Below are 23,793 nucleotides of genomic sequence, written 5' to 3'. Positions count from 1 at the left end.
CTTACTTTTTATAAATCCAATATCTCTGACTTACATGGATTCTTCCCATATGCTTTAAAACAGGGGTCCGCAACCCAACCCCTGGACCACTACTGGTCGTGGCCTGTTAGGAACCTATTAGGTAAGGGCTGCACAGTAGGAGGTGAACTTCAGGGGAGTGAGCATGACCCCTTGAGCTCCGCCTCCTGTCAGATCAGCACCAGCAATTCTCATAGGAGCATGAAGCTTACTGTGAACTGCACGTGCAAGGGATCTAGTTTATGAGAATCTAATGCCTGATGATCTGAGGTGGAACAGTTTCATCCCAAAACCATCCCCCCACCTCCACCCCACCTCCCCAACCCTATCCATGGAAAAATTGTCTTCTGTGAAACTGGTCCCTACCGTAAAAAATGTTGGGGACTGCTGCTTTAAAATACTTCCTTGAAACAAACTAATACAATAACAAAACAAACATAGCAAGTCAAGGTTATGATCATGTCAACAGATACAGAAAAAGCATTTGATAAAATTACCACCCATTCATGATTTTAAAAAAATCTCAGGAAACCTGGAATATAAAGGAATGTTCTCAACATGATAAAAGGCATCTATGAAAAATCTGTTGCTAACATCACACCCAATGGCGAAAGCCTGAGTTCTTTTCCCCTAACATCAGAAACGAGGGAAGGGTGTCCACTTTGACCACTTATATGCAGCATTGCAGTGGAGTGTCTAGACAGTGCAATGGGGTAAGGAAAAGAAATAAGAGACATACATACTGGAAAGGAAAAAATAACTGTTCACAGACAAATTAGTCATCTTTATAAAAAATTCTGAAGAATATGCAATCTAATAAGTGCATTTATGAAGGTCACAAGATACAAGGTCAATATAAAAAATTAATTTGATTTCTATACACTAGCAACAAACAATTGGACATTGAAACTATAGATAATACAACTTAAAGCATTAGAAGATTAACAAAATATATTAAAGCATACAGTAAAAACTACAAACCATTGCTAGGAGGAAAGAAGAATTAAAGATATGGTGAGATACACTATGTTCAAAGATTGGAATACTCAACATTGTTAAGATATCATTTTCTTCAAATTTACCTCTAGATTCAATACAATCTCAAAACCTAGTGGACTAGTTTTGTAGAAAATTGGAAATGTGTTCTAAAACTTATGCGAAAATGCAGAGAATCTAGAATAACCAAAATAATTTAGAAAAATAACAAATTTAGAAGTTTCACATTACCGTGTTTCAAGTGTTACTGTAAACCTACAGGAATCAATACAGTGTAGTGTTGGCATATGTATAGACACATAGATCAATGAAACAAATAGGAACAAATATGCCCACAAATATGCCCACAATTTTCTTTGTAAAATGTCAGTGTAATTCAACAGAGAACAGACATCCTTCTCAACAAAGGGTGCTGGAAAAATTATCCGGCCAGGTGCAGTGGCTCATGCCTGTAATCCTAGCACTTTGGGAGGCTGAGGCGGGCAGATCACTTGAGGTCAGGAGTTCAAAACCAGCCTGGCCAACATGGTGAGACCCCCATCTCTACTAAAAATACAAAAAAATTATCTGGGCATGGTGGCAGACACCTATAATCCCAGCTACTTGGGAGGCTGAGGCAGGAGAATCACTTGAACCTGAGAGGTAGAGGTTGTAGTGAGCCAAGATCACACTACTGTGCTCCAGCCTGGGCAACAGAGTGAGATTCCATCTCAAAAATAAATAAATAAATATAAATAAATAAGTAGCCCATCAACCAAACAACCTTTTTTCTTATACTCTATCCTCAAACTACATACAAAAATTGAGTCAAAACATTGCATAGACCTAAGTATAGGAGCCAACCCATAAACTTCTAGAAGAAAACGATAGAATAAATTGGATAGATGTATGAATATGTGGATAGATATAAAATAAGATTCAAAAACTACAAGCCATAAATAAATTGATAGACTATATCAACTATTTTAGTGAAAGTATCTGTTGAACATTAGAGTGTGAGAGAAACTGAATATACAAACAGAAAATGTCCAGATCATATATAAAAATAGAATTTTGACTCATAACCTACACTAACCTGCCCTGGTAACCAACTACTATTGACAATTAAAATAAGGAACCAACCCAAATGCCCATCAAGAATAGACTGAATAAAGAAAATGTGGTACATATACACCATGGAATATTATGCAGCCATAAAAAGGAATGAGATCACGTCCTTTGCAGGGACATGGATGAAGCTGGAAGCCATCATCCTCAGCAAACTAACACAGGAATGGAAAACCAAATACTGCATGTTCTCAGTCACACTTGGGAGTTGAACAACGAGAACACATGGACACAGGGAGGGGAACATCACACACCAGAGCCTCTCAAGGGCTACGGGGTGAGGGGAGGGAGAGCAGGACAAATGACTAACGCGTGCGGGGCTTAAAACCTAGATGACAGGTAGATAAGAGCGGCAAACCACCATGGCACACATACATCCATGTAACAAACCTGCACGTTCTGTACATGTAACCCAGAACTTAAAAATTAAAAAAAAAAATACAAAGAAGCTAATTTTACAAGTTGGAAAGAAAACAAAACGAAACCGGAAGCCAGGCTGCTCTAAGTCAGGCTTACAGAAGACCAAATTGCTATCTCTAGTGACAATCCAGGATGCCACACTAATAACTAATAATATATTCTGTAACATTTGGCTCAGAATGGCCAGGACTAGATTCATAACTGACAGCCTCCCTAATTTTTGTCCCCACTTCCAACTTTGGACCAATCAGAGAAAGCCAAACATAATAAATTGCACAGGATGCCCCATTTCTACTTAGCCCACCTGCAGCTTTCCCACACCAACGGGCTTCATACAAGTCATACTGGTGCCTTCCCTCTTCCCACTGTAAAGCTTTCCCACTCCTCTGCCTGCTTTCGGCCTCTGACTAAATGCAAGTGATGGTGGCTGACTCCCTTCCAAGCTCGGAATAAAGAGCCTCTGCCCGTTCCAGTTTTGGCGATCTTTCTTTATTTCCACATATATTATTTCCATTTTACAGGGGAAAAAACGCCCAGAAATGGTAAAAATCACCCATGTTTCTGGGAAAGCCTAGGTGTTTTCATCTCTTTGCTTTGTACCTGGTATGTATTTGTCTAGAAGTGAAACTCTTAGTACAGGGAGATTCTCTATAAATTTTGTTTGAACGGCTGATCCTAGAACACATAACAGGTGTGCTGTTCTTTTTTCATTACATTGTAGGTCTATTTAATTTTGTATTAGGTTGGTGCCGAAGTTAATCGCAGTTTTGCCAGTTACTTTGGCACCAACCGAATATATTAATCAGGTTCTTGCAAAAGCCATTATTACTCCATGTCTTAGTTTCCTTCTATCAAGCTCATGTCTGTTTGCTTCAAATTATGTTTCTTCTTGTTTGTTCATTTTTGCTTCTACCTCAGTAAAAGCCACAGCAATATCTCTTTGCTACCTTCATCACTTGGGAAATGTGTTTACCTGTCTAGCTGTAACAAATTAAGAACAAATCGCCTCTGCTTTTGTCATTTGGTTGGTCTTTGTTTAGTTCTACAGGTGCAAGGTAGTGTAGCCTTGGTTCCTGTCTATCCGAGTATAATGATGGAAAAGATGGAAAACATATTCTTCTCACAAAATACCAGGAAGCTTTGGCCTCAAAAATTTCCATTGCATCAACAAAATCAGAAGAGTTAGTGGCAACAAGGGGTTTAGATAAATGCATGATTACCTGGGACTGTAGGATTGCTGAGGAATGAAGTGGTAACCAGTGGCAGCACTGCTGAAGAGCAGGGAAAATTCTTGGTAACATTATTAGATACCCCTAGGGATTCCCATAAATACTTGTTAGAGTTCTTTCCAGGCATAGGAATATTAGAGGGTAGAGATAAGAGCTGAGAAATGTTGAGTATTGTTAAAGTGACCACATTTTCAACTTGGAGACATTTGGGTTCTGATTGTAAAATAAATGTTTGTAAATGGAATTTTCCCTATTAACCAATAAATACATTCAGAATTGTTTTATTTGATTTTTATATTGTTCTCTCTTTCCCTTTTCCTACAGTAGGCACCTTTCCTCCTATTTCTTCCAATAACCCCATTCCCCATTATCTCATGGAATGGTGGAACCTGGTACTTAATTTTTTTAAGTGAACCTCTTGTTCAAGCGTAACATACACAAAAGTACTCAAGTCACAGGTATAAAGTTTGATGCATTTTAAGAAAATGAGCATGTCATCAGAACTCTGATATCAAGAGAGTACATCACCAACACCCCAGAAACTTTTTCTGTGCCTCTTTCCAGTCAGTAGCCACCATCCTCAGTATAATCATGATTTGTATGGTTTTCACCTATCTATAAATGGAATTGAGTGATACATACAGTTTGGTGTCTAGCTTCTTTTTCACAACATTGTGTTGTGCACAATTGTAATTTGTTCATTCTCTTTGCTATATAATATTCTGTTGAACAAATATGCCACATTTTAATTATCCCCTTGCTGTTAATGTGCATGTGGATTGTTTCCAGTTTGGATCAATTATAAACAGTGCTGCTATGAATATTCTTTTGGGGTTTTTTTTGAGATGGAGTTTTGCTCTTGCTGCCCTGGCTGGAGTGCAATGGCACGATCTCGACTCACCACAACCTCCACCTCCCGAGTTCAAGCAATTCTCCTGCCTCAGCCTCCCAAGTGGCTGGGATTACAGGCATGCACCACCACGCCCCAATAATTTTGTATTTTTAGTAGAAACAGGGTTTCTCCATGCTGGTCAGGTTGGTCTCAAACTCCCGAACTCAGGTGATCCACCCGCCTCAGCCTCCCAAAGTGCTTGGATTACAGGTGCGAGCCACCGCGTCAGGCCGAATATTCTTGTATGTGTCTATTGGTTGACACATGCCATATATCCAAGAGTAGAAATGCTGTGGCATAGAGTGGGAGACAGATATTCAGCTTAGTAGATCCTACCAAGATGTTTTCCAAAGTGATTATGCAGTTTTCACCAGCAGTGTATGAAGGTTGCATGGCTCCCCTTTCCCACTAATTCTTTTATTTAAAGTTTACTTTTAAATGTATTGAAAATACTTAAGGTATACAACATGTTTTGATAAACATAAACATAGTGAAATGATTACTAGTTCTTTAAATCTCTCTTAGGAAATTTTCAGTGTACAATACAACATTAACTATAATTATTGGTTTTAAATTTTTGTTTATTTTTTCGAGACAAAGTCTCACTCTGTCACCCAGGCGGGAGTGCAGTGACACCACCACGGCTCACTGCAGCCTCAAATTCATGGGCTCAGCCTTTTGAGCAGCTAGGACCACAGGTGAACACCACTACACCCAACTAATTTTTTTAAAGTTTTTGTTTTAGAGATGGAGTCTTACTCTGTTGTCCAGGCTGGTCTTGAACTCCTGACCTCAAGTGATTCTCTTGCCTCAGCCTCCCAAAGGGCTGGGATTACATGTGTGAGCCACCATACCTGGCTGTAATTATCATACTATACATTAGATCTCATCCGATAATAACTGTAGGATTGTACCCTTTGACCTACATGTTGCTATTTTTCTCCCCTCCCTTCCCTTGTTAAACGAAATTTTACCTGTTCCTGTGTATTTGAATATTTTTTAGATTGTGCTTATGAAATCATGTGGTATTTTTCTGTGTCTAGTTTATTTAATTTAGCATAATGACCTCAAGTTTCATCTATGTGGTTGCAAATGGCAGTATCTGCTTCTTTTTTAAGGCTGACTAATATTCCATTGTATGTGTATATATATATATCTATATACACATATATATATACATATATACACATACATATACATATATATACACATATATATGTATATATATGTGTATATATATATATATACACCACAATTCCTTTGTCCATTAATCTGTCATTTGATAAGGCTATTGTGAATAATGCTACAATAAACACAAGAGCACAGATATTAGTACAAGGGGCTAAATTCATTTCCTGTGGGTATATAACCAACAGACAGATTGTTGAATCATATGATAGTTCTATTTCTATTTCTTTGACAAACCTCCATACTGTTTCCTATAATGGCTGAAGTAATTTACATTCCTGCCAACATTGTATAAATGTTCCCTTTTCTCTACATCATGAAGAACACTTGTTCTCTCTTGCCTTTTTGAAAATAGTCATTCTAACAGGTGTGAGTGGTTAGCTCACTGTGGTTTTAATTTATATTTCCCTGATGACTAATGATGTGGAGCATTTGTTCATAAGGTTATTAGGCATTTGTGTGTGTTCTTTGGGAAAATGTCCATTCAGGTCATTTTATAATCTTTTTTTTTTTTTTGCTATTGAATTGTATGAATTGCTCTTTTACTTTGGATATTAACCCCTTATCAAATGAATGGTTTGCAAATATTCTCTTCCAGTCTACACATTGCCTTTCCATTTTGTTGACTGTTTTCTTTGCTGTGCAGGTGCTTTTTAGTTTGATGTAATTCCATTTATTTATTCTCACTTTTGTTTCCTGAGCTTTTGGAGTGATATCCAAAAAATCATTACTAGGCCAACATCAAGGAGGTTTTCTCTTATGTTTTCTTCTAGAAGTTTTACAATTTCTGGTTTTATGCATGATCTTTTATCCACTGAGAGCTGACTTTGGTGTATCTATGTGAGATAAGCATTCACTTTCATTCTTTTGCCTGTGGATATCCAATTTATCTAACAATATTTGTTTAAGTAGCTATCCTTTCCTCATTGTATCTTCTTAGATGCAAGTCAAAAATTAGCTGACCATATATGTTTGGGTTTATTTCTGAGCTCTCTATTCTGTTCCGTTACTGTATGAGTCTGTTTTTATTCCAATACCATACAGTTTTGATTAGTATAATTTTGTAATATAATTTGAAATCAGGAAGTGTGATGCCTACAACTTTGTTCTACTTTCTCAAGATTACTTTGGCTATTTGGGGCATTTTGTGGTTTCAAGTGAATTTTTGAATTTTTAAAAATTTATGTGAAAAATAGAATTAGAATTTTGATAAGGATTGAATTAATATATGCTTTGCGGTAGTATGGCTATTTAAAAAATATTAATTCCTCTCCACAAACATGGGACCTATTTCCATTTATTTGTGTCTTCTGTAATTTCATATATCAATGTTTTATACTTTTCAGTGTATATTTCTTTTTTTAGTTAAATTTCTTTATTATTTTATTCTTTTCTGTTGATATGTAACAACTGTACATATGTATAGAGTACATGTAATATTTTGTTACATGCATAGAATGTGTATTAATCAAGTCAGTATAATCTGCACATCCATCCCCTCAAACATTTAGCACTTCTTTGTATTGAGAACATTCTACATCTCGTCTAGCTATTTTGAAATACACAATAAATTATTGTTTACTATAGTCACCCTACTGTGCTATAGAACACTAAAAATTATTTCATCTATCTAACTGTATTTTTGTACCCATTAGTCAGCTTCTCTACATCCCCACCTCCTCCATGCCCTTCCCAGCCCTGGTAAACCACCATTCCACTCTCTACCTCCATGAAGTCCACTTTTTTAGTAACCACATTTGAGAACATGTAATATTTGTCTTTCTGCGCCTGGCTTATTTTACTCAACATGATGTCCTCCTGTTCTATCCATGCTGCTCCAAACAAGAGGATTTCATTTTTTTCTCATGGTTTTATAATACTCCATTGTGCATATATACCACCTTTTATTTATCCATTCATCCATGGATGGACACTTATGTTGAAGCAATATCTTGGCTATTGAGAACAGTGCTGCAGTAAACATGAGAGTACACATACCGCTTCAGTAACTAATTTCGTTTCTTCTAGATATATACCCAGAAGTAGGATTACTGGAGCATGTGGTAGTCCTATTCTTGGTTTTTGAAGGAACCTCCATACTATTTTCCATAGTGGATCTACTAATCTACATTCCCACCACAGTGTATTAGCATTTCCCTTTCTCCACATCCTTAACAGCATTTGTTATTTTTGTTTTTTTATTTTTCATAATAGTCATTTTAACTGGTGTGAGATAACTCATTGTGGTTTTGATTTGCATTTCCTTGATGATTAGCAATGTTCAGCATTCTTCTTTTGTTCCTTTCTGTTTTTGTTTTTTTTTTCTTTCCTTTTTCTTTTTTCTTTTTAGTAGAGTTTCACTCTGTTACCCAGGCTGGAGTGCAGTGACATGATCATAGCTCATTGCAACCTCAAACTCCTAGGCTCCTCAGCATCCTGAGTAGTTGGGACTACAGGCATGTGCCAAGATGCCTGGCTAATTCTTTAATTTTTATTTTTATTTTTATTTTTTTAGTAGAGATGCAGATCTTGCTAGGTTGCCCAGGCCAGTCTTGAACTCCTGGCCTCAAGTGATCCTCTCACCTTGGCCTTCGAAAGCACTGGGATTGCAGGAGTGAGCCACCATGTTTGGTCAAGCATTTTTTTTTACATACCTGTAGGCCATTCGTATGTCTTCTTTCGAGAAATGTCTGTTCAGATCATTTGCTCATTTTTAAAATAAGATCATTTGTAGGTTTTTTGCTATTGAGTTGTTTGAGCTCGTTATATATTTTGGCTATTAATCTCTTGTCAAATGTATAGTTTGCAAATATTTTCCCCTATCCTGTGGGTTGTCTCTTCAGTTTGCTGATTGTTTCCTTGATTTGCAGAAGCCATTTAGTGTGATATAATCCCATTTGTTATTTTTGCTTTGGTTGCCTGTATTTTTGAATTTACCCAAAAAAATCTTTGCACAGACCAGTGTACTAAAGCATTTCTCCTATAGTTTCTTCTAGTAGCTTCATAGTGTCAGTTCTTACACTTAAGTCTTTAATCCATTTTGATTTAATTTTGTAATTAAAATTACATCAAAAAATTAAATTACTCTGGGTTCTTTTCTCAGCATAAAAATGTAGGGATTTTCCCAGCACCATTTATTGAAGAGACTGTTCTTTCCCCAATGTATGTTCTTAATGCCTTTGTCAAAAATAAATTGGCTGTAAATGCCTAGGGTTATTTCTGGATTCTGGATTCTATTCCATTGGTCTATGTGTCTGTTTTAATGCCAGTACCATGCTATTATGGTTATTAAAGCTTTATAATACATTTTGAAGTGAGATAGTGTGATGCCTCTAGCTTTGTTCCTTTTGCTCAAAATTGCTTTGGCTGTTCAGGGTCTTTAATAGGTCTCTACAAATTTTCGAATCTATTTCTATTTCTGTGAAGAATGTCATTAGAATTTTGATAGGGATTGCATCTAACCTGCAGATCACTTTGGATAATACATACATTTTAACAACATTAATTTTTCTAATCAATGAGCATGGAATATCTTTTTATTTCCTGTGTCCTCTTCAATGTATTTCATCAATATTTTATAGTTTTCAATGAGAGATGTTTCATTTTAAGTTAAATTTGTGACTAGGTTTTTGTTTTTGTGTAATTATTATAAATGGAATAGCTTCCTTGATTTCTTCTTCAGATTGTTCGCTATTTGCATCTAGAAATGCTAATAATTTTTGTATGTTTATTTTGTATCCTGCAACTTTAGTGAATTCATTTATCAGTTCAAACCATTTTTTCGTAGAGTGTTTGGCTTTTTCTAAATATAAGATCACGTCATTTGCAAAGAGGAATAATTTGAATTCTTTCCAGTTTGGATGCTCTTTATTTCTTTCTCTTGTCTAATTGCTCTAACTGAAACTTCCAGTATTACATTGAATAAAAGTGCTGAAAATGGGCATTCTTGTCTTTTTTCTAATCGTAGAGGAAAGGCTTTCAATTTTTCCCTGTTCAGTATGATGTTAGCTGTGTATTTGTCATATATATATTTTTTATTGTTTTAAGCTTTGTTCCTTCCGTACCCAATTTGCTGAGAGTTTTTATCACTAAGGGATGTTGAATTTTATGCAATGCTTTCCCAGCATCTATTGAAATAATCATATGATTTCTCTTGATTCTGTTAATGTGATGTATCACATTTATTGATTTGCATATATTAACCCATCTTTGCATCTCTAGGAGGCATCCCACTTGATTATGGTGTTGATGTTTTACATGTGTTGTTGAATTCAGTTTGCTAGTATCTTTTAGAAAATTTTTTTCGTCTGTGTTCATCGGGAATATTGGCCTGTAGTTTTCTTTTTTCTCTGTGTCCTTTTCTGATTTTGGTTTCAGGGTAATACTGGCCTCATAGAATTAATTTAGATTTCCTTCTCTTCATTTTTTTCTGAAGAGTTAGAGTAAAACTGGTATTAGTTCTTCTTTAAATGTTTGGTAGATTTAGCGTCAAGCCATTAAGTCCTGGGCTTTTCTTTGATGTGGAATTTTTTTATTACTGCTTGATCTCATAACTCATTATTAATCTGTTGAGGTCTTCTATTTCTTCATGGTTCAATTTGATAGGTTGTAAGTGTCCAGAATGTATCCATCTCTTCCAGGTTTTGAAATTTATTGGCATATACTTGTTCATAATACTTTACAATAATGCATTGTATTTCTGTGGCATCAATTGTAATTTTTTTAATCCATATGAAGGTTTGTTGATTTTATCTTTTCAAAAATCCAACTTTTCATTTAGTTGACCTTTGTACTGTTTTTTTAGTCTCTATGTAATTTTTCTACTCTGATATTTATTATTCCTTTCCTTCTACTATTTTGGGTTTAGTTAATTCTTGTTTTCCTAGTTTCTTAAAGTACATTATTAGGCTGTTTATAGGAAACCTTTCTACCTTTTTGATAGGCATGTATTACTATAAACTTTGTCTTAGTACTGCTTTTGCTGTATCCCACAAGTTTTGATATAATGTGCTTCCATTTTCATTTAATTCACAAAATGTTTAATTTTCATTCTTAATTTATTCATTGACCGATTGGTTGTTTAGAAGCATGCTGTTTAATTTTTATGTATTCGTACACTTTCCAAAATCCCTCTTGTTATTGATTCCCAGTTTTATTTCATGGTGGTTAGAAAAGATACTTGATATGAATTTGACTTCAAAAATTTGTTGACATCATTGTGTGGCCTAACATATAGTATATCCTGGACAGTGTTCCATGTACTAAAGAGAAGATTGTGTATTTTGTAGCAGTTGGATAAAGTGTTTTATAAATGTCAGTTATGTCCTTTTGGTCTAGAGTGCAGTTTAACTCCATTGTTTCTTTGTTGATTTTCTGTCTGGATGACTTGTCCATTGTAGAAAGTGGGTTGTTAAAGTTCCCTAATATTTTTTATTGCTGTGTACTTCTCCCTTTAGATTTATTTATGTTTATATACTTGGGTACTCCAGTGTTGGGTGCATATATATTATTGTTATATCATCTTGCCATCTTGCTGAATTGATCCCTTTATCATTATGTAATAACCTTTTTTGCCTCATTGCACAATTTTGACTAGAAGTCTCTTTTATCTGATATAAATATAGCTATTCCTGCTCGTTTTTGGTTTCCATTTGCATGGCATGTCTTTTTCCATCTCTTTACTTTCAGTTTACATGTGCCTTTATAGGTTACATGAGTTTCTTGTAGACAGCATATAATTGAGTATTTTTTAAAAATCTATTCAGCTATTCTACATCTTTTAACTTTTTCCATTTACATGCAATGTTATTATTGCTAGATAAAGACACACTAGTGCCATTTTGTTACTTGTTTTTTGGCCGTTTTAATTATTTACTTATTTTTTGAAACAGAGTCTCACTCCGTTGCCCAGGCTAGAGTGCAGTGGCACAAACTCAGCTCACTGCAACCTCTGCCTCCTAGGTGATTCTCGTGCCTAAGCCTCCCAGGTAGCTGGGATTACAGGAATGCTCCACCATGCCTGGCTAATTTTTGTATTTTCAGTAGAGATAGGGTTTCGCCATGGTGCCCAGACTGGTCTTGAACTCCTGGGCTCAAGTGATCTGCCCACCTTGGCCTCCCAAAGTGCAGTGATTGCAGGCATAAGCCACCACGCCTATATTTTTGTTTGTTTTTATTTATTTTTTTTTTTTGGACAAGGTCTCTGTCTGTCAACAAGTTTGGAATGCATTGGTGTGATCATAGCTAACTGAATCCTTTAACTCCTGGGCTCAAGTGATCCTCCTGCCTCAGCCTCCTGAGTATCTGGGACTGTCAGTACATGCCATCATGCCCAGGTTTGGTTGTTTTTAATTCTGTTCTTCTTCCTTCCCATCTTCCTTTGTGGTTAAGTGATTTTCTCTGGGAGTATGTTTTAATTACTCTTTTTTTATTTTTAGTATATCTATGACAACCTTTCATTTTGTGGTTACTATTAGGCTTACAAAAAAATCTTAGAGCTATAACAAGTTACTTTAAACTGATGGAAACTTAACATTCAGCACAAAGAAAGGAAGCAAATTAAAAAAATTTAAAACTCTGCACTTTTACTCCATGCCTCCCATATTTTGACTTTTTGTTGCCACAATTTACATCATTTTATATTGCCCATCTCCTAACAAATTGTTGTCATTTTTGGTAGCTTTATCTTTTAGTCTTCATAGTAAAGATATTGTGGTTTACACACCACAATTACAGTCTTAGAGTATTATAAACTTGTCTGTGTACTTACTCTCACCAGTGAGTTTTATACCTTCACATATTTTCTTGTTGCATGTTAGCATCCTTTCCTTTCAGATGAAGAAATCCCTTTAGCATTTCTTGTAAGACAAGTCTGGTGGTGATGACTTTAGCTTTTGTTTGTCTTGGGGTTTTATCTCCTCTTCATGTTTGAAGAATAGATTTGCTAAGTATAGTATTTTCAATTGGCAATTATTTTCCTTATGCCCCAACTTTTACAGCTTCCACATGAAGGACAGCATCCTAAGCCTCCGGGCTCTAACAGTAGAGGAGACTAGGTATACGTGTTTCTCTAGGTCACAGAACAAAGATGTGGGTTTCCAAAGAGTACACTCTCTGGGTGTAGTGCAGAAAAAAAGGCTGGAATGCACAACCCCCACTTTTTTCTCCAGAAGGGGTTTATTGCACTTTTTTTTTTTTTTTTTTTTTTTTGACAGAGTCTTACTCTTGCTGCTTAGGCTGGAGTGCAATGGTGCGATCTTGGCTCATAGCAACCTCCCCATCCTGGGTTCAAGCAATTTTCTTGCCTCAGCCTCCTAAGTAGCTGGGATTACAGGCACCCACCACCACACCTGGCTACTTTTTGTATTTTTAGTAGAGACGGGGTTTCACCGTGTTGACCAGGCTGGTCCCGAACTTCTGACCTCAGGTGATCCACCCGCCTTGGCCTCCCAAAGTGCTGGGATTACAGGCGTGAGTCACCATACCCAGCCTATTGCACGTTTTTTTAAGTGGCTACTTGGCAGCTTCCATTGAACTTGCATTGGTGAGCTAATGGGGTAGACAAACAGTAACCCTCCAAAAGCCTGAGCTGAAGGATGTCACCTCCTGAGCCTTTCCTCTAGCTCACTCCAGTGATTATTCCAAGTCTACCCATATTTTTTGGAGGTAGTTGGTCCACATACCAACAGCCACAACTTGTATAGTTCTCATAGAAGGGACTGTCTCTTTAATGACCTCTCATAAAAGGGACTGTCTCTTTAGTTCTGGGAGTCAATGGGGCTATGCATTTCTGAGTGGCCTTAGACACTGGAAACAAAGAGGCAAATATACAATTGGGCCAACTTCTAGCAGCTATCTCCCCCAGAGTACAACCTAAACACCAGTACAGTCATTTGTCACAGATTCTCTCCCTGGCTTAGTGCACAGAGAATGGGAGATAAAGGTTCACGCTCAGCTTCACCATAATGATAGAAGAAACTGAAATACACATCCAACACCCCCACATTTCCAGCTACATATAAAGTGTTTGGATTCTACCTTGCTTGTTTTGGGGTCTTGACAGGACATAGCACATTCTGATCTCCAAGGGGCCACCCAAAACAGAGACAACAGTTTGCACAAACACAAGTAAGTAGGAGGCATCTTAAGATCTCTGACCAAATGAATTGGCGAGATTATTCTCCTTCACTCATTTAGATTTCATCTGAGAAAAGTTAACATTGCATAGTTAGGGCAGAAGTCATCAATCTGGATGCTAAATATTAAATACGTCTCCTTCAACATATTCCAGTTTTTTTTTCCCTATGTGATATATTTTTCTAAAAAATCAGTTGCATTGGGTTCCAGGATACTCTTGTGCAATAAGACTTCCTTCACTCATTTGCACAAAATTGTGCCATTCTCCTTGAGACAAATTTTGATCTGGTCAGTGTTTCTTGTCAACATCTACTCCACAGGCATGGTCCTGGTCAGAAAGTGAAAAACTTATTTCTTCCCAAGAGTACAAGAAGTGACCTGGCATTGCTGCCAGATAGCAACAGAGCTGGAAAAGGCCAGTACAGTAAGGAAGACAGCAAGCCATCAAATACTGAAATATATCTTTCATCCTTCCTTCCCACTGAGGCCATGTCTCATTTCTACCTCTTCCTAAGATATCCCCCCACACCAGCATCTCCCAACTGTTAAATTGCTGCATAAAATACGATGTTACAATGTATCTTGTTCTCTTAACTAAAATTTCTTCATTCTTGTCCCTGCCTTTCTCTTAACCTTATTACAATGATCACACGTTGAAGAGGGAGAATAGTGTAAGATCAAGTCGGCAAGTTAAACTATAGTCCTAATACTGGAATCCACAAACAGAAAATCTGAATTATAGATAAGCAAAGATTCAGATTCTGAAGCACAGAACACACTCTTAGATCTTGGGCATCTAATATCCTATCAATATTTAATCAAGAAAGAAGCAGGCAGATGACAGGGGTGCGGGGGCAAGCAAGATAGAACAATAACTTTTATTAAATAATGACTTTGTACCAAAAACATTACTGACATTATTACTTGATCCATATAACAAATAATTTTGGGAGTTTAGTTCTGCCACTAAACTGTAAAAGCATTATTCCCGTTTTATTCCTGAGGAGTCAGAGCTACAGATCTAAAAAGTAATTCACCCAGTGTCCACAGGATTTCAACTCAGATCTACACAAGAAAAGCTCATGTTCATTCTTGTATGGCAAAGTGTGCAAGGAAGTAAAGTAATTTAAGAGACAAGAAAGATCAGAGGAAGAGAGCATCGAGGAAAAATTATGTAGCACCATAATATCCTAAGTCTTCCAAAAAACCACCTTTTTTCAAGTTATATTAGCCAACAATGTTTTAATATACTTTATAGACAATTTTTTTTACAATATTTTATTTACTCATCTACCAATAAAACTTTTCTAGGAATTCAACAATAAACCAACATTAAAAGCTTTCTAGCATAAATCACCAATTTCCAAGATAACCACAGGCCATCTTTAAAATACATTTATTATTATTATTTGAAAAGGTTTGTGGTTATGTTTCTTTAAAAAGCTGTTTAATTATATATGATGACATTTTTATAGGTGAAATGATTTGATGTCTAGGATTTTCTTCAAAATAAGGTAAGGGTACAGAAGATACATGATAGGTCGTCAGTTGATAACTGGTGAGCTGGGTGACAAATAGACAAGATTGTTTTACTCCTTATTCTAAATAGTAAAAAATCTATCACCATGTTTGGGCACAAGCTTTCTCTCCAAGGATATATTAAATATATTTTTCAGCACTTTTTCTATTTCTTCCTCACTCAGAGTCTTAAACTCTATTAGATCTGTATTGTCCTTATAATTGAATCTCCTATGGGTGAGGGTGAAGCCCACCAAACAGTGAACCCCATCTGGGGTCTGCAAGGAACAAAATGATTTACTAGTAAACACAGATGCTGGAGATGTCTGCAGGTATGTATTCATAGACTCAAAATCTTCAATTGTTCGAGGCTGAAGAGTAAAGGAGTAGATTTTTCGGTATTTGCTGTCTTCCAGGAGATCAGAATTAAGAAATTCTTCATTTGGAATGTACTGTTCCCTTCTGATTTGGTCTAGATACCAGAATCCATTCTCTTCCGTCAAACGGAAGATACAAGGCACCTGAGGCTGATCCTTCCCAGAAATTAACTCCAGAGGCTGCCACATCTGGTATGAGCGTCCAAACCCAGCATCGACAATGTAGTTCCTGCCATCAATGGTCACCTGCAGGAGAAGGTGAATCATGCCAGTGCTGTATTTTTTGGCTGGAGTGCTGTAAACATAACCTCCCAACATTGTGGTCTCAAAACCAATAGTGGTCAGAGCCCAGTACAGAAGATGATTGACCTGGAGACACCATCCACCCCGATTTCTTCTCACAACTTGATCAAAAATGGCCTCTAAGCCTAAGTCCATGGCTTCCCCACAATGGATGTTAAGGTTCTCAAAGGGAACAGCTCGGATCTGGTGTTGAAGAATGTCAGTTAATGTTTCCAAGTCCAATTTGTTCCTAGACTTTTTATAGCCAATTCTTTCAAGATATGCTTCAATGTCCATGATCCCCTGAGCAAGGAAAACAAAACGAAAGCAAATCATATTACTTTTACACTTGGATTTGAGTAGGCTAATTATGGCTGTATTTTAAACATGTAAAAATACAATGGTTATAAGTATAATAATTATTTCTAGTGCTTTCATTGTATGAATTCCTTTTACACACATAAGTTCAGTTAATAGTCCCAGAATCCTGTGAGAAATGTATTATGTCTTCTTTCAAGTGTGAGAAGCTGGAAATCAAGATTAAATGATGAGTCAAATGATAAACAGCTTGTTCATGGTTCTCTTGGTGATTAATAAAAGAGAGATTCCAACTGGTATCCTTTAAAATAGGCTTATAAACATCTTCTGATGTAGGCAGGAGAATCATGCAATAGAGTGTATAGTATCCGTGGTACCTGACCCACTCAATTTCCCTTTTAGCTGAGCCTTATACAAAGTTTCCCGCTCAAAGAACTGTATTGATTCACTCATCCATTGATTGATTAACTCAAGAAATAGTTCACCGAATAGCTATAATGTGTTTCCTACTGATCTAGTGCTTGCTTACTCTCAAAAATCTTATATTTTAGTGGGAGTTGGAGTGACATATATAGGAAATTGAATACATGGATAAAACATGCAATCCGTTAGATTGTAGTAAGTGCCCTGGGAAAATTAAAGTAAAGAAAGGACCCAGTAAGTGCACAGGGAGAGCTCCAATTTCAAATTAGTTGGTTAAAAAAAAAACACACACACCAAAAAAAAAAAAAAACACTCGCTAAGATTTGAAGGATGCCAGAGAATAAGGCCTAAGGATATGCATGAGGAGGATTGTTCCAAGTAGGAGAACAGAAAATAACAAGGCCTTAAGCTAGAAACTGCCTTGAGCATTCAGAAAACATTCAGGAAGCAAGGGTAATTGGAGCACATGAGTGAGAAGGAGAGTGGACTGAGATGAGATCTGACAGGCAACTGCAGCCTTGGAGCTAAGACTGACATTTTGGTTTTTACTGTAAGTGAAATGAGAAATGTAAATGAGAGAGGCCTGAGAGAAGGGTTGTAATTGAGCAATGTTTGCCACAATCAAAGTGATGTTTCTGGATACTGTGTAGAGAACAGGCTGCCCATATTGCGCCTTATGGACAGTCACATGGACTAGGTGGGACCAATTTGAACACATATGCTCCAGGACCAGTGCTTGGCTCATGGATAACATATGACCTAAGTAGATCTGAGACTTTACTGAGGAACTGTTGCTGCAACCTAAGCGTGTACATTCTGCTACAAGGTAGAAGCTGGTGGGGTATTCATTCAAAGCTATTGGTGAGAACCTACTGAAGAACAACACTAACAAAGAGTTCACCAAGTTTACCAAGAGATGAAAAACAACAGAAGGTAGAATGAGGAAAGACCTGAATGAAGCCGAAAGCTATCTTTTAACTTTCAGGTAATGTGAACCAAAAAAAAATAAATGCCCCTTATTTTGTTAAATATTTTAGAAAAGGTTTTTTAAACCTGCCATCATAGAGTCTTAACCTTTTGAGACTTTGATTGTAACAGTGCTGTACAGACCTCAGGTATACCTCTTTTGTAATGTGGTATGGCCTGAGGATGACCTTGTACAAAGGGACCTGCCCCGAGATGAATGGTGATAAGTGGAGCATCTCTTATTTTCCCTTCTCATAACATTTCTTCTATATTCTTCTATTTTTCCTTTCTGACCCAGCTATCCTCCCCATATTGTCAGTTTCCAACTTTCTCTGTTCTTGGTGTCTACAACATCATTTCTCCGAATCTATTAGATTGCATTTCTTCTCATCCTAACTTCCACCAGCACCCTTTCGTAACATTTGGTCAAGCTCTAAAGTTCTACCACTCAGAGAGACAACAAGTTGTATTTAGTCAGACAATGCCAACCCCTCTCTGCCCCCTCACCTAGAATTTGTACTGAGTATGTAAAGAAGAGAGAGAAGCCGATCTAAAAGGACGAAGGCGGTTTATACATACCTGGACATTAGATTCTTGCTTAGAATATCATTCCTTCTTTTAAGAAATTACTTTATATCTCTTTTATTTGGTTTAACTTGTTTACAAGCATTTGTTTTCCTCTTTTTCTTCTTTTGCCTCTTGTACCCTCTCTGTTCCCCTCCCTCCACCCTTCCCCTCCTTTTCTTTTTTTAAGATAAAGTGTTGATTTGGAATTTAGCAACTGCAAGTCCATTTGAAAGAAGTCAGTTTTGTTAGAGGCCTGGATAGAGCAATATGTTGTAACCAAATCACACGGGAACATTCTGTGCCTGAACATAAGAAATTGTGCATTATTAACGTTGTGCTTCAAGGTGGAATGCTGAAAGCACTTGGAAAGTAGTTGCCAGAGAAGAGCTCACTGAAAACATTATTAGCTTTATATATCCACTGTAGAATCTCTGTGCAGTGATATATCCCTCCCTTTCATCTTGATCATAAATATAAGACTTAAAGGAGGCAGAGTGAACGTGCTTAGGAAGCCCACTGAGAGCTCTCAGAAAGGCACTTAATACCTTTCTTAGTAAGTTGAAAGTAGGTTGATCTTCAGTTTTAATCCAGAAGACAGATTGCTGCTTCTTCCTGGCTTGAATTCTAGAAATAAGAGAAAAGACAGTCAGAAATATATAACATGACTTCCTTGAAAACAAAATAATAGTTTTGTAGACTGTAAATTCTGAAGATTTCCTAAAAATCACAAAACACAGGGAATGGACTGCACAGTAAAGTGAACATTTGTGTTGTATAAGTGTGTGGAAACTACAACTATGGAGATGGGAGCAACGCTGATGGGGTAGAGCCTTCTGGCTTAAAAACCTGGAAGCTGTGGAAGCCACCAGCAGCGGGGCTTCCACAGCCTCCCGAGGCAACCCACCAGCTGATGAACTGTCATGAGATCAGCAAGGAAGGGTGAACCAAGTTCCATGCCCCCAATCACTACCGTGACATATACCAAACACATCAAAGACCAGGATGTAGTGCTAGCACCTGGTCTTCCTCTAGGTACAACTATAATTCGGCATGTTGAGGCAGATAAACAAGGTAAGGCCCTTAATGTATGATGCTACTCAAAAGAAAGTAGGACCGTCTATATACAGAAGATCCGCTATCAGAGCATCTCTTGTCATACTCACCTCCCCTCACCTCCACTAAAGAAAACTGAGGAGTCTGTGAAAGGAAATTAAATTGTGGGACCCCCGAAACTCATTTAGCCAAAGGGAAAAGTCAAGCTGGTAAGTGGGTCATGCAAACCTGCCTCCCCCTTTTTGGTTCCTGAATAAGATGGCTACAAGATGAAAAGCCACATGCCTCCCCCATATTTTGCCCACAAGTTAACTCCTAGTGAGCTGTTAAAACTTCACCATGACAAACAAATTGGGAGACATTAATATAATAATAAATCATGAGCTTACAACTGCCTTAATTGTCACAGACACAACTATATCTCTGATAAATCCCACCTGATTTAGAAAGCCCATTCCTCAGAGTAATGAAAGAATTAACATGGTGGCTGCGTCTAATAAAATGATCTCACGTTTTAAGTCCAAACCTATACCTTACCGTTCCATCGGGTTCAGCTCCCCCACCGCAAGCTCTAATTGTGTGTGACATGCTCCGTAGGTACCATATGTTTCTTATATGCCCTGGGGCCCCTGTCAATCTTTTGAGCTGTCATCTCCTGAACATCCATAATGCCCATATCTTTTTTTCATCAAAACGTGAACTTTTTTTTAGAATTGGGGCCAGGAGACCAAGAATACCGAATTACAAAATGTCCTGACAACGTACCACAATTTAGTACTAGTAGTGTTGAAACATCATCTTGTGGCCGGGAATATGAAATAGAGACACAGAAGGAAATAATAGAGGAGAAGAGAAAACACTGGAATAAAGAGCAGGAAACGGTAAAACTCCTTTTAGCTTCCCCAGTCTTCCTGTTAACACCAGAAGAGGAACGCTTGCTCAAGGATGTCTCCTCCCACTTATGGTCTCAGTCAATACAGATATAGGGAAAATATTCTCAGCCACTCCAATAAAGGTAGAGATAAATCCAAAGAAACCCCTGCCTAGCCTTAAACAATACACTCTATGACAGGAAGCCGCAAATGGAATTGCCCCTATTATACAAGACTATCTAAAAAGGGGGTCATTATTCCCTGCACCAGCCCCTGCAACAGCCCTATGTTCCCTGTAAAGAAACAAAGCAGGAGAAAATGGAGATTTGTGCAGGACTTGAGGGCAATAAACTATATTGTAATACCCAGGCACCCAGTAGTCCCCAACCCACATACCGTTTTATCAGCTATACTCACTACCAGCCAGTATTTCTCAGTTGTGAATCTCTGCAGTGCCTTTTTCAGTATTCCTGTAGATCCAGACAGCCATATTTGTTTGCTTTTACTTGGAAAGAATGGCAATATATGTGGGCTGTCATGCCCCAAGGGTATACAGAAAGTCCCACTTACTTTTCCCAAATACTAAAAGCTGATTTAGTGGATTTAATTTTTCCCCAGGGCTCAACACTCATTCAGTATGTGGATGACCTTCTCCTTTGTCCAGGCACAGCATCTTCCTCCCAGGAAGATAGTCTACATTTACGCAGCCAGCAAGGGACGCAAAGCATCTGAAGACAAACTTCAGCTGTGCTTACCGGAAGTTAAGTATTTGGGGCATATTATCTTGGTCAAAGGACTGAGTATTAACCCTGATAAAGTGAGAGAAATTTTAGCTTTCCCAATGCCCAACACTAAGAAACAACTTAGAGGATTTCGGGGACTGGCAGACTGTTATAGAAACTGGATACCAAATTTCTCCTTTGTGGCTCACCCTCCATATGCATGCCTAAAAAATGAAAAACCTGATCTCATCATGGGGACTCCAGAGGGAAAACCAGTTATATAACAAATAAAGGAAATTCTCACTAATTCCCCAGACTCACAGCACCCATCTACAAGTTGCCTTTCTCCCTTTTTGTATGTGAAACTGGAGGTACTGCATCCGGGGTACTGACCCAGAAACATGGTTATCATCAGAGACCTGTAGGCTATTATAGCCAACAGCTGGACCCTGTGGCTAGAGGGCTGCCTCCTTGTGTAAGAGTAATAACAGCATAGCCCTTCTGTACAAGTCTGTTGAAGAAATAATTATGGGTTCCCCCCTTACCATTTTTGTGCCACATCCTATTGAGACCCTTCTAAATTCTCATCATACCCAATATCTGTCTGTCAACTGGTTAGCCTCTTACGAAATTTTGCATTTATCATCTCCCAATATTACTATTTCCTGCTCTATCATCTTAATCCAGCCACTCTCTTGCCAGGCCCTTCCAACAAGACCCCTCATGACTGTGTTCTGATGACTGACCAACTTCTCACCCCCAGGACAGACCTATAAGAGATGCCACTGGATAATGCTGAGATAGAATGGTATACAGATGGGTCTTATTTAAGATGAGAAAATGGACATTTTAGAGCAGGATATGCTGTGGTTTCCTGACTAGAGGTAACTGAAGCCAGTCCTCTTCCCCATGCCAGATTAGTTCAAGTAGCCAAATTGATTGCCCTGACTCCAGCTTGTCAAGTGGCAAAAGACAAGGCTGCAAACATTTACAGTGACAGCCGCTAAGCTTTTGGGGTTGCTCATAACTTTGGGATGCTATGGAAAGAGAGAGGATATTTAACCTACTCAGGGCAACCCATAGAAAATGGGCAGCAAGTATCAGCACTGTTAGAAGCTACTCTCAAACCAAAACGTTTGGCAATTATAAAAATCCCAGGTCACTCAAAATTAGACACCACAGAAAGTCAGGGTAACCAACTGGCTGAAACCACAGCTAAAAGAGTAGCATCTGAGCCACCAGGTATGTTATGTAAAATTCAGAGTCCTTGCATTTTTCCTCTGCCCCTTTTGTTTATGTCATCTTATGCAAAAAAAGCACATTCACTGAGCCAAAGGCCATGAATCACTATTTTCCCTACCCGGCTCTTACATGAAAACGGTGCTTCTCGATATCCCATCCTTTCCCCTTTAAATTTGCAGTCCTTAAAATCATCTTCAGAGAAAGGCATAGACCTGTCTCCCAGGCCCACATCCTTAACTTTGGCAAATAAATCTCCTAAAATGATTGAGACTCGTCTCGTCATTTTCCTCAATTGACAAGTCTACACCAACCCCAGCTGGACATCTCACCAGCCACACCAGATTCAAGCAGCAAATAAAAGGTGGAAACAGAGCTATACATACATGAAAATGATGAGAACTAACAAAATCAAAATACTGTGAGATTGGGATTAGAAGAAAAGACATAACATGCAAAAGTTATATACAAAAAACCACAACCAATTCAAGAAGAAAAATAAACTGAAAAAAAAAATTGTACAGATATCTGGGGCTATGGACCATGTGAAGTAAGCTCAATAAAAAACAGCTAAAAATAAAGTGATAAAATAAAAGTTTTATGAAAAGAAAGATTTCATACCTTAGAATACTAATTAAGGACAGAAATGGAACTAATTAATCAACAGAATACATAATGATGAACAGAAAGGAACTATATAGATATAATATCGTATCACATTGCTTATGTGGCAGAAAAGCTGGCTATTCCTACTAAAGGCTAATGAAATGATAAAGCAATTAAGATAGAATAAAATAGAAAGCAGTCAAGGACAAGCCAATGCAAAGACAATTGGTGCTTCCGAAGTGGAGAATGCAAAAAGTGCAATAGAAAAATGTATGGCACTATTCACAATAGCAAAGACAGAATCAACCTAAATGCCCATCAATGACAGATTGGATAAAGAAAATGTGGCACTTATACACCATGGAATACTATGCAGCCACGAAAAAAACAAGATCATGTCTTCACAATAGCAAAGACACAGAATCAACCTAAATGCCCATCAGTGACAGACTGGATAAAGAAAATGTGGTACTTATACACTATGGAATACTATGCAGCCACTAAAAAGAACAAGATCATGTCTTTCATGGAAACATGGATGGAGCGGAAAGCTATTATCCTTAGCAAACTAACACAGGAGCAGGAAATGAAATAATGCATGTTCCTACTTATAAGTGGGAGCTAAACCATGAGAATTAATTAATACAAAGAAGCAAACAGCACACACTGGGGCCTTTCACAGGTTGGAGGGTGGGAGGAGGGAGAGGATCAGGAAAAATTACTAATGGGTAGTAGGCTTAATACCTGGGTGATAAAATCTGTACAACAAACCCCCATGACACAAGTTTACCTATATAACGAACCTGTACATGTACCCCTGGATTTAAAAGTTAAGAAAAATGTATGTAAAGATAAATATTTTCC

At 37.6% G+C, this 23,793-nt stretch overlaps 1 protein-coding gene across 1 annotated transcript; it reads right to left on the bottom strand.

The window, feature by feature from the left end:
* Positions 1–14,833: 14,833 nt before the first annotated feature.
* On the bottom strand, positions 14,834–22,850 carry NAT1 (N-acetyltransferase 1). The gene is given in 3 exon segments (XM_016959168.4): positions 14,834–16,466; positions 18,983–19,061; positions 21,478–22,850. Coding segments are annotated over 3 exon segments (1,113 nt in total). The 5' UTR covers positions 21,633–22,850; the 3' UTR covers positions 14,834–15,587.
* Positions 22,851–23,793: the final 943 nt, after the last annotated feature.

The sequence above is a fragment of the Pan troglodytes genome, chromosome 7 (assembly GCF_028858775.2).
Source record: "Pan troglodytes isolate AG18354 chromosome 7, NHGRI_mPanTro3-v2.0_pri, whole genome shotgun sequence".
Lineage (NCBI taxonomy): Eukaryota > Metazoa > Chordata > Mammalia > Primates > Hominidae > Pan > Pan troglodytes.
The sequence above is the reverse complement of the archived record's forward strand: the minus strand, read 5'-3'. Positions and strand labels throughout refer to the sequence as shown.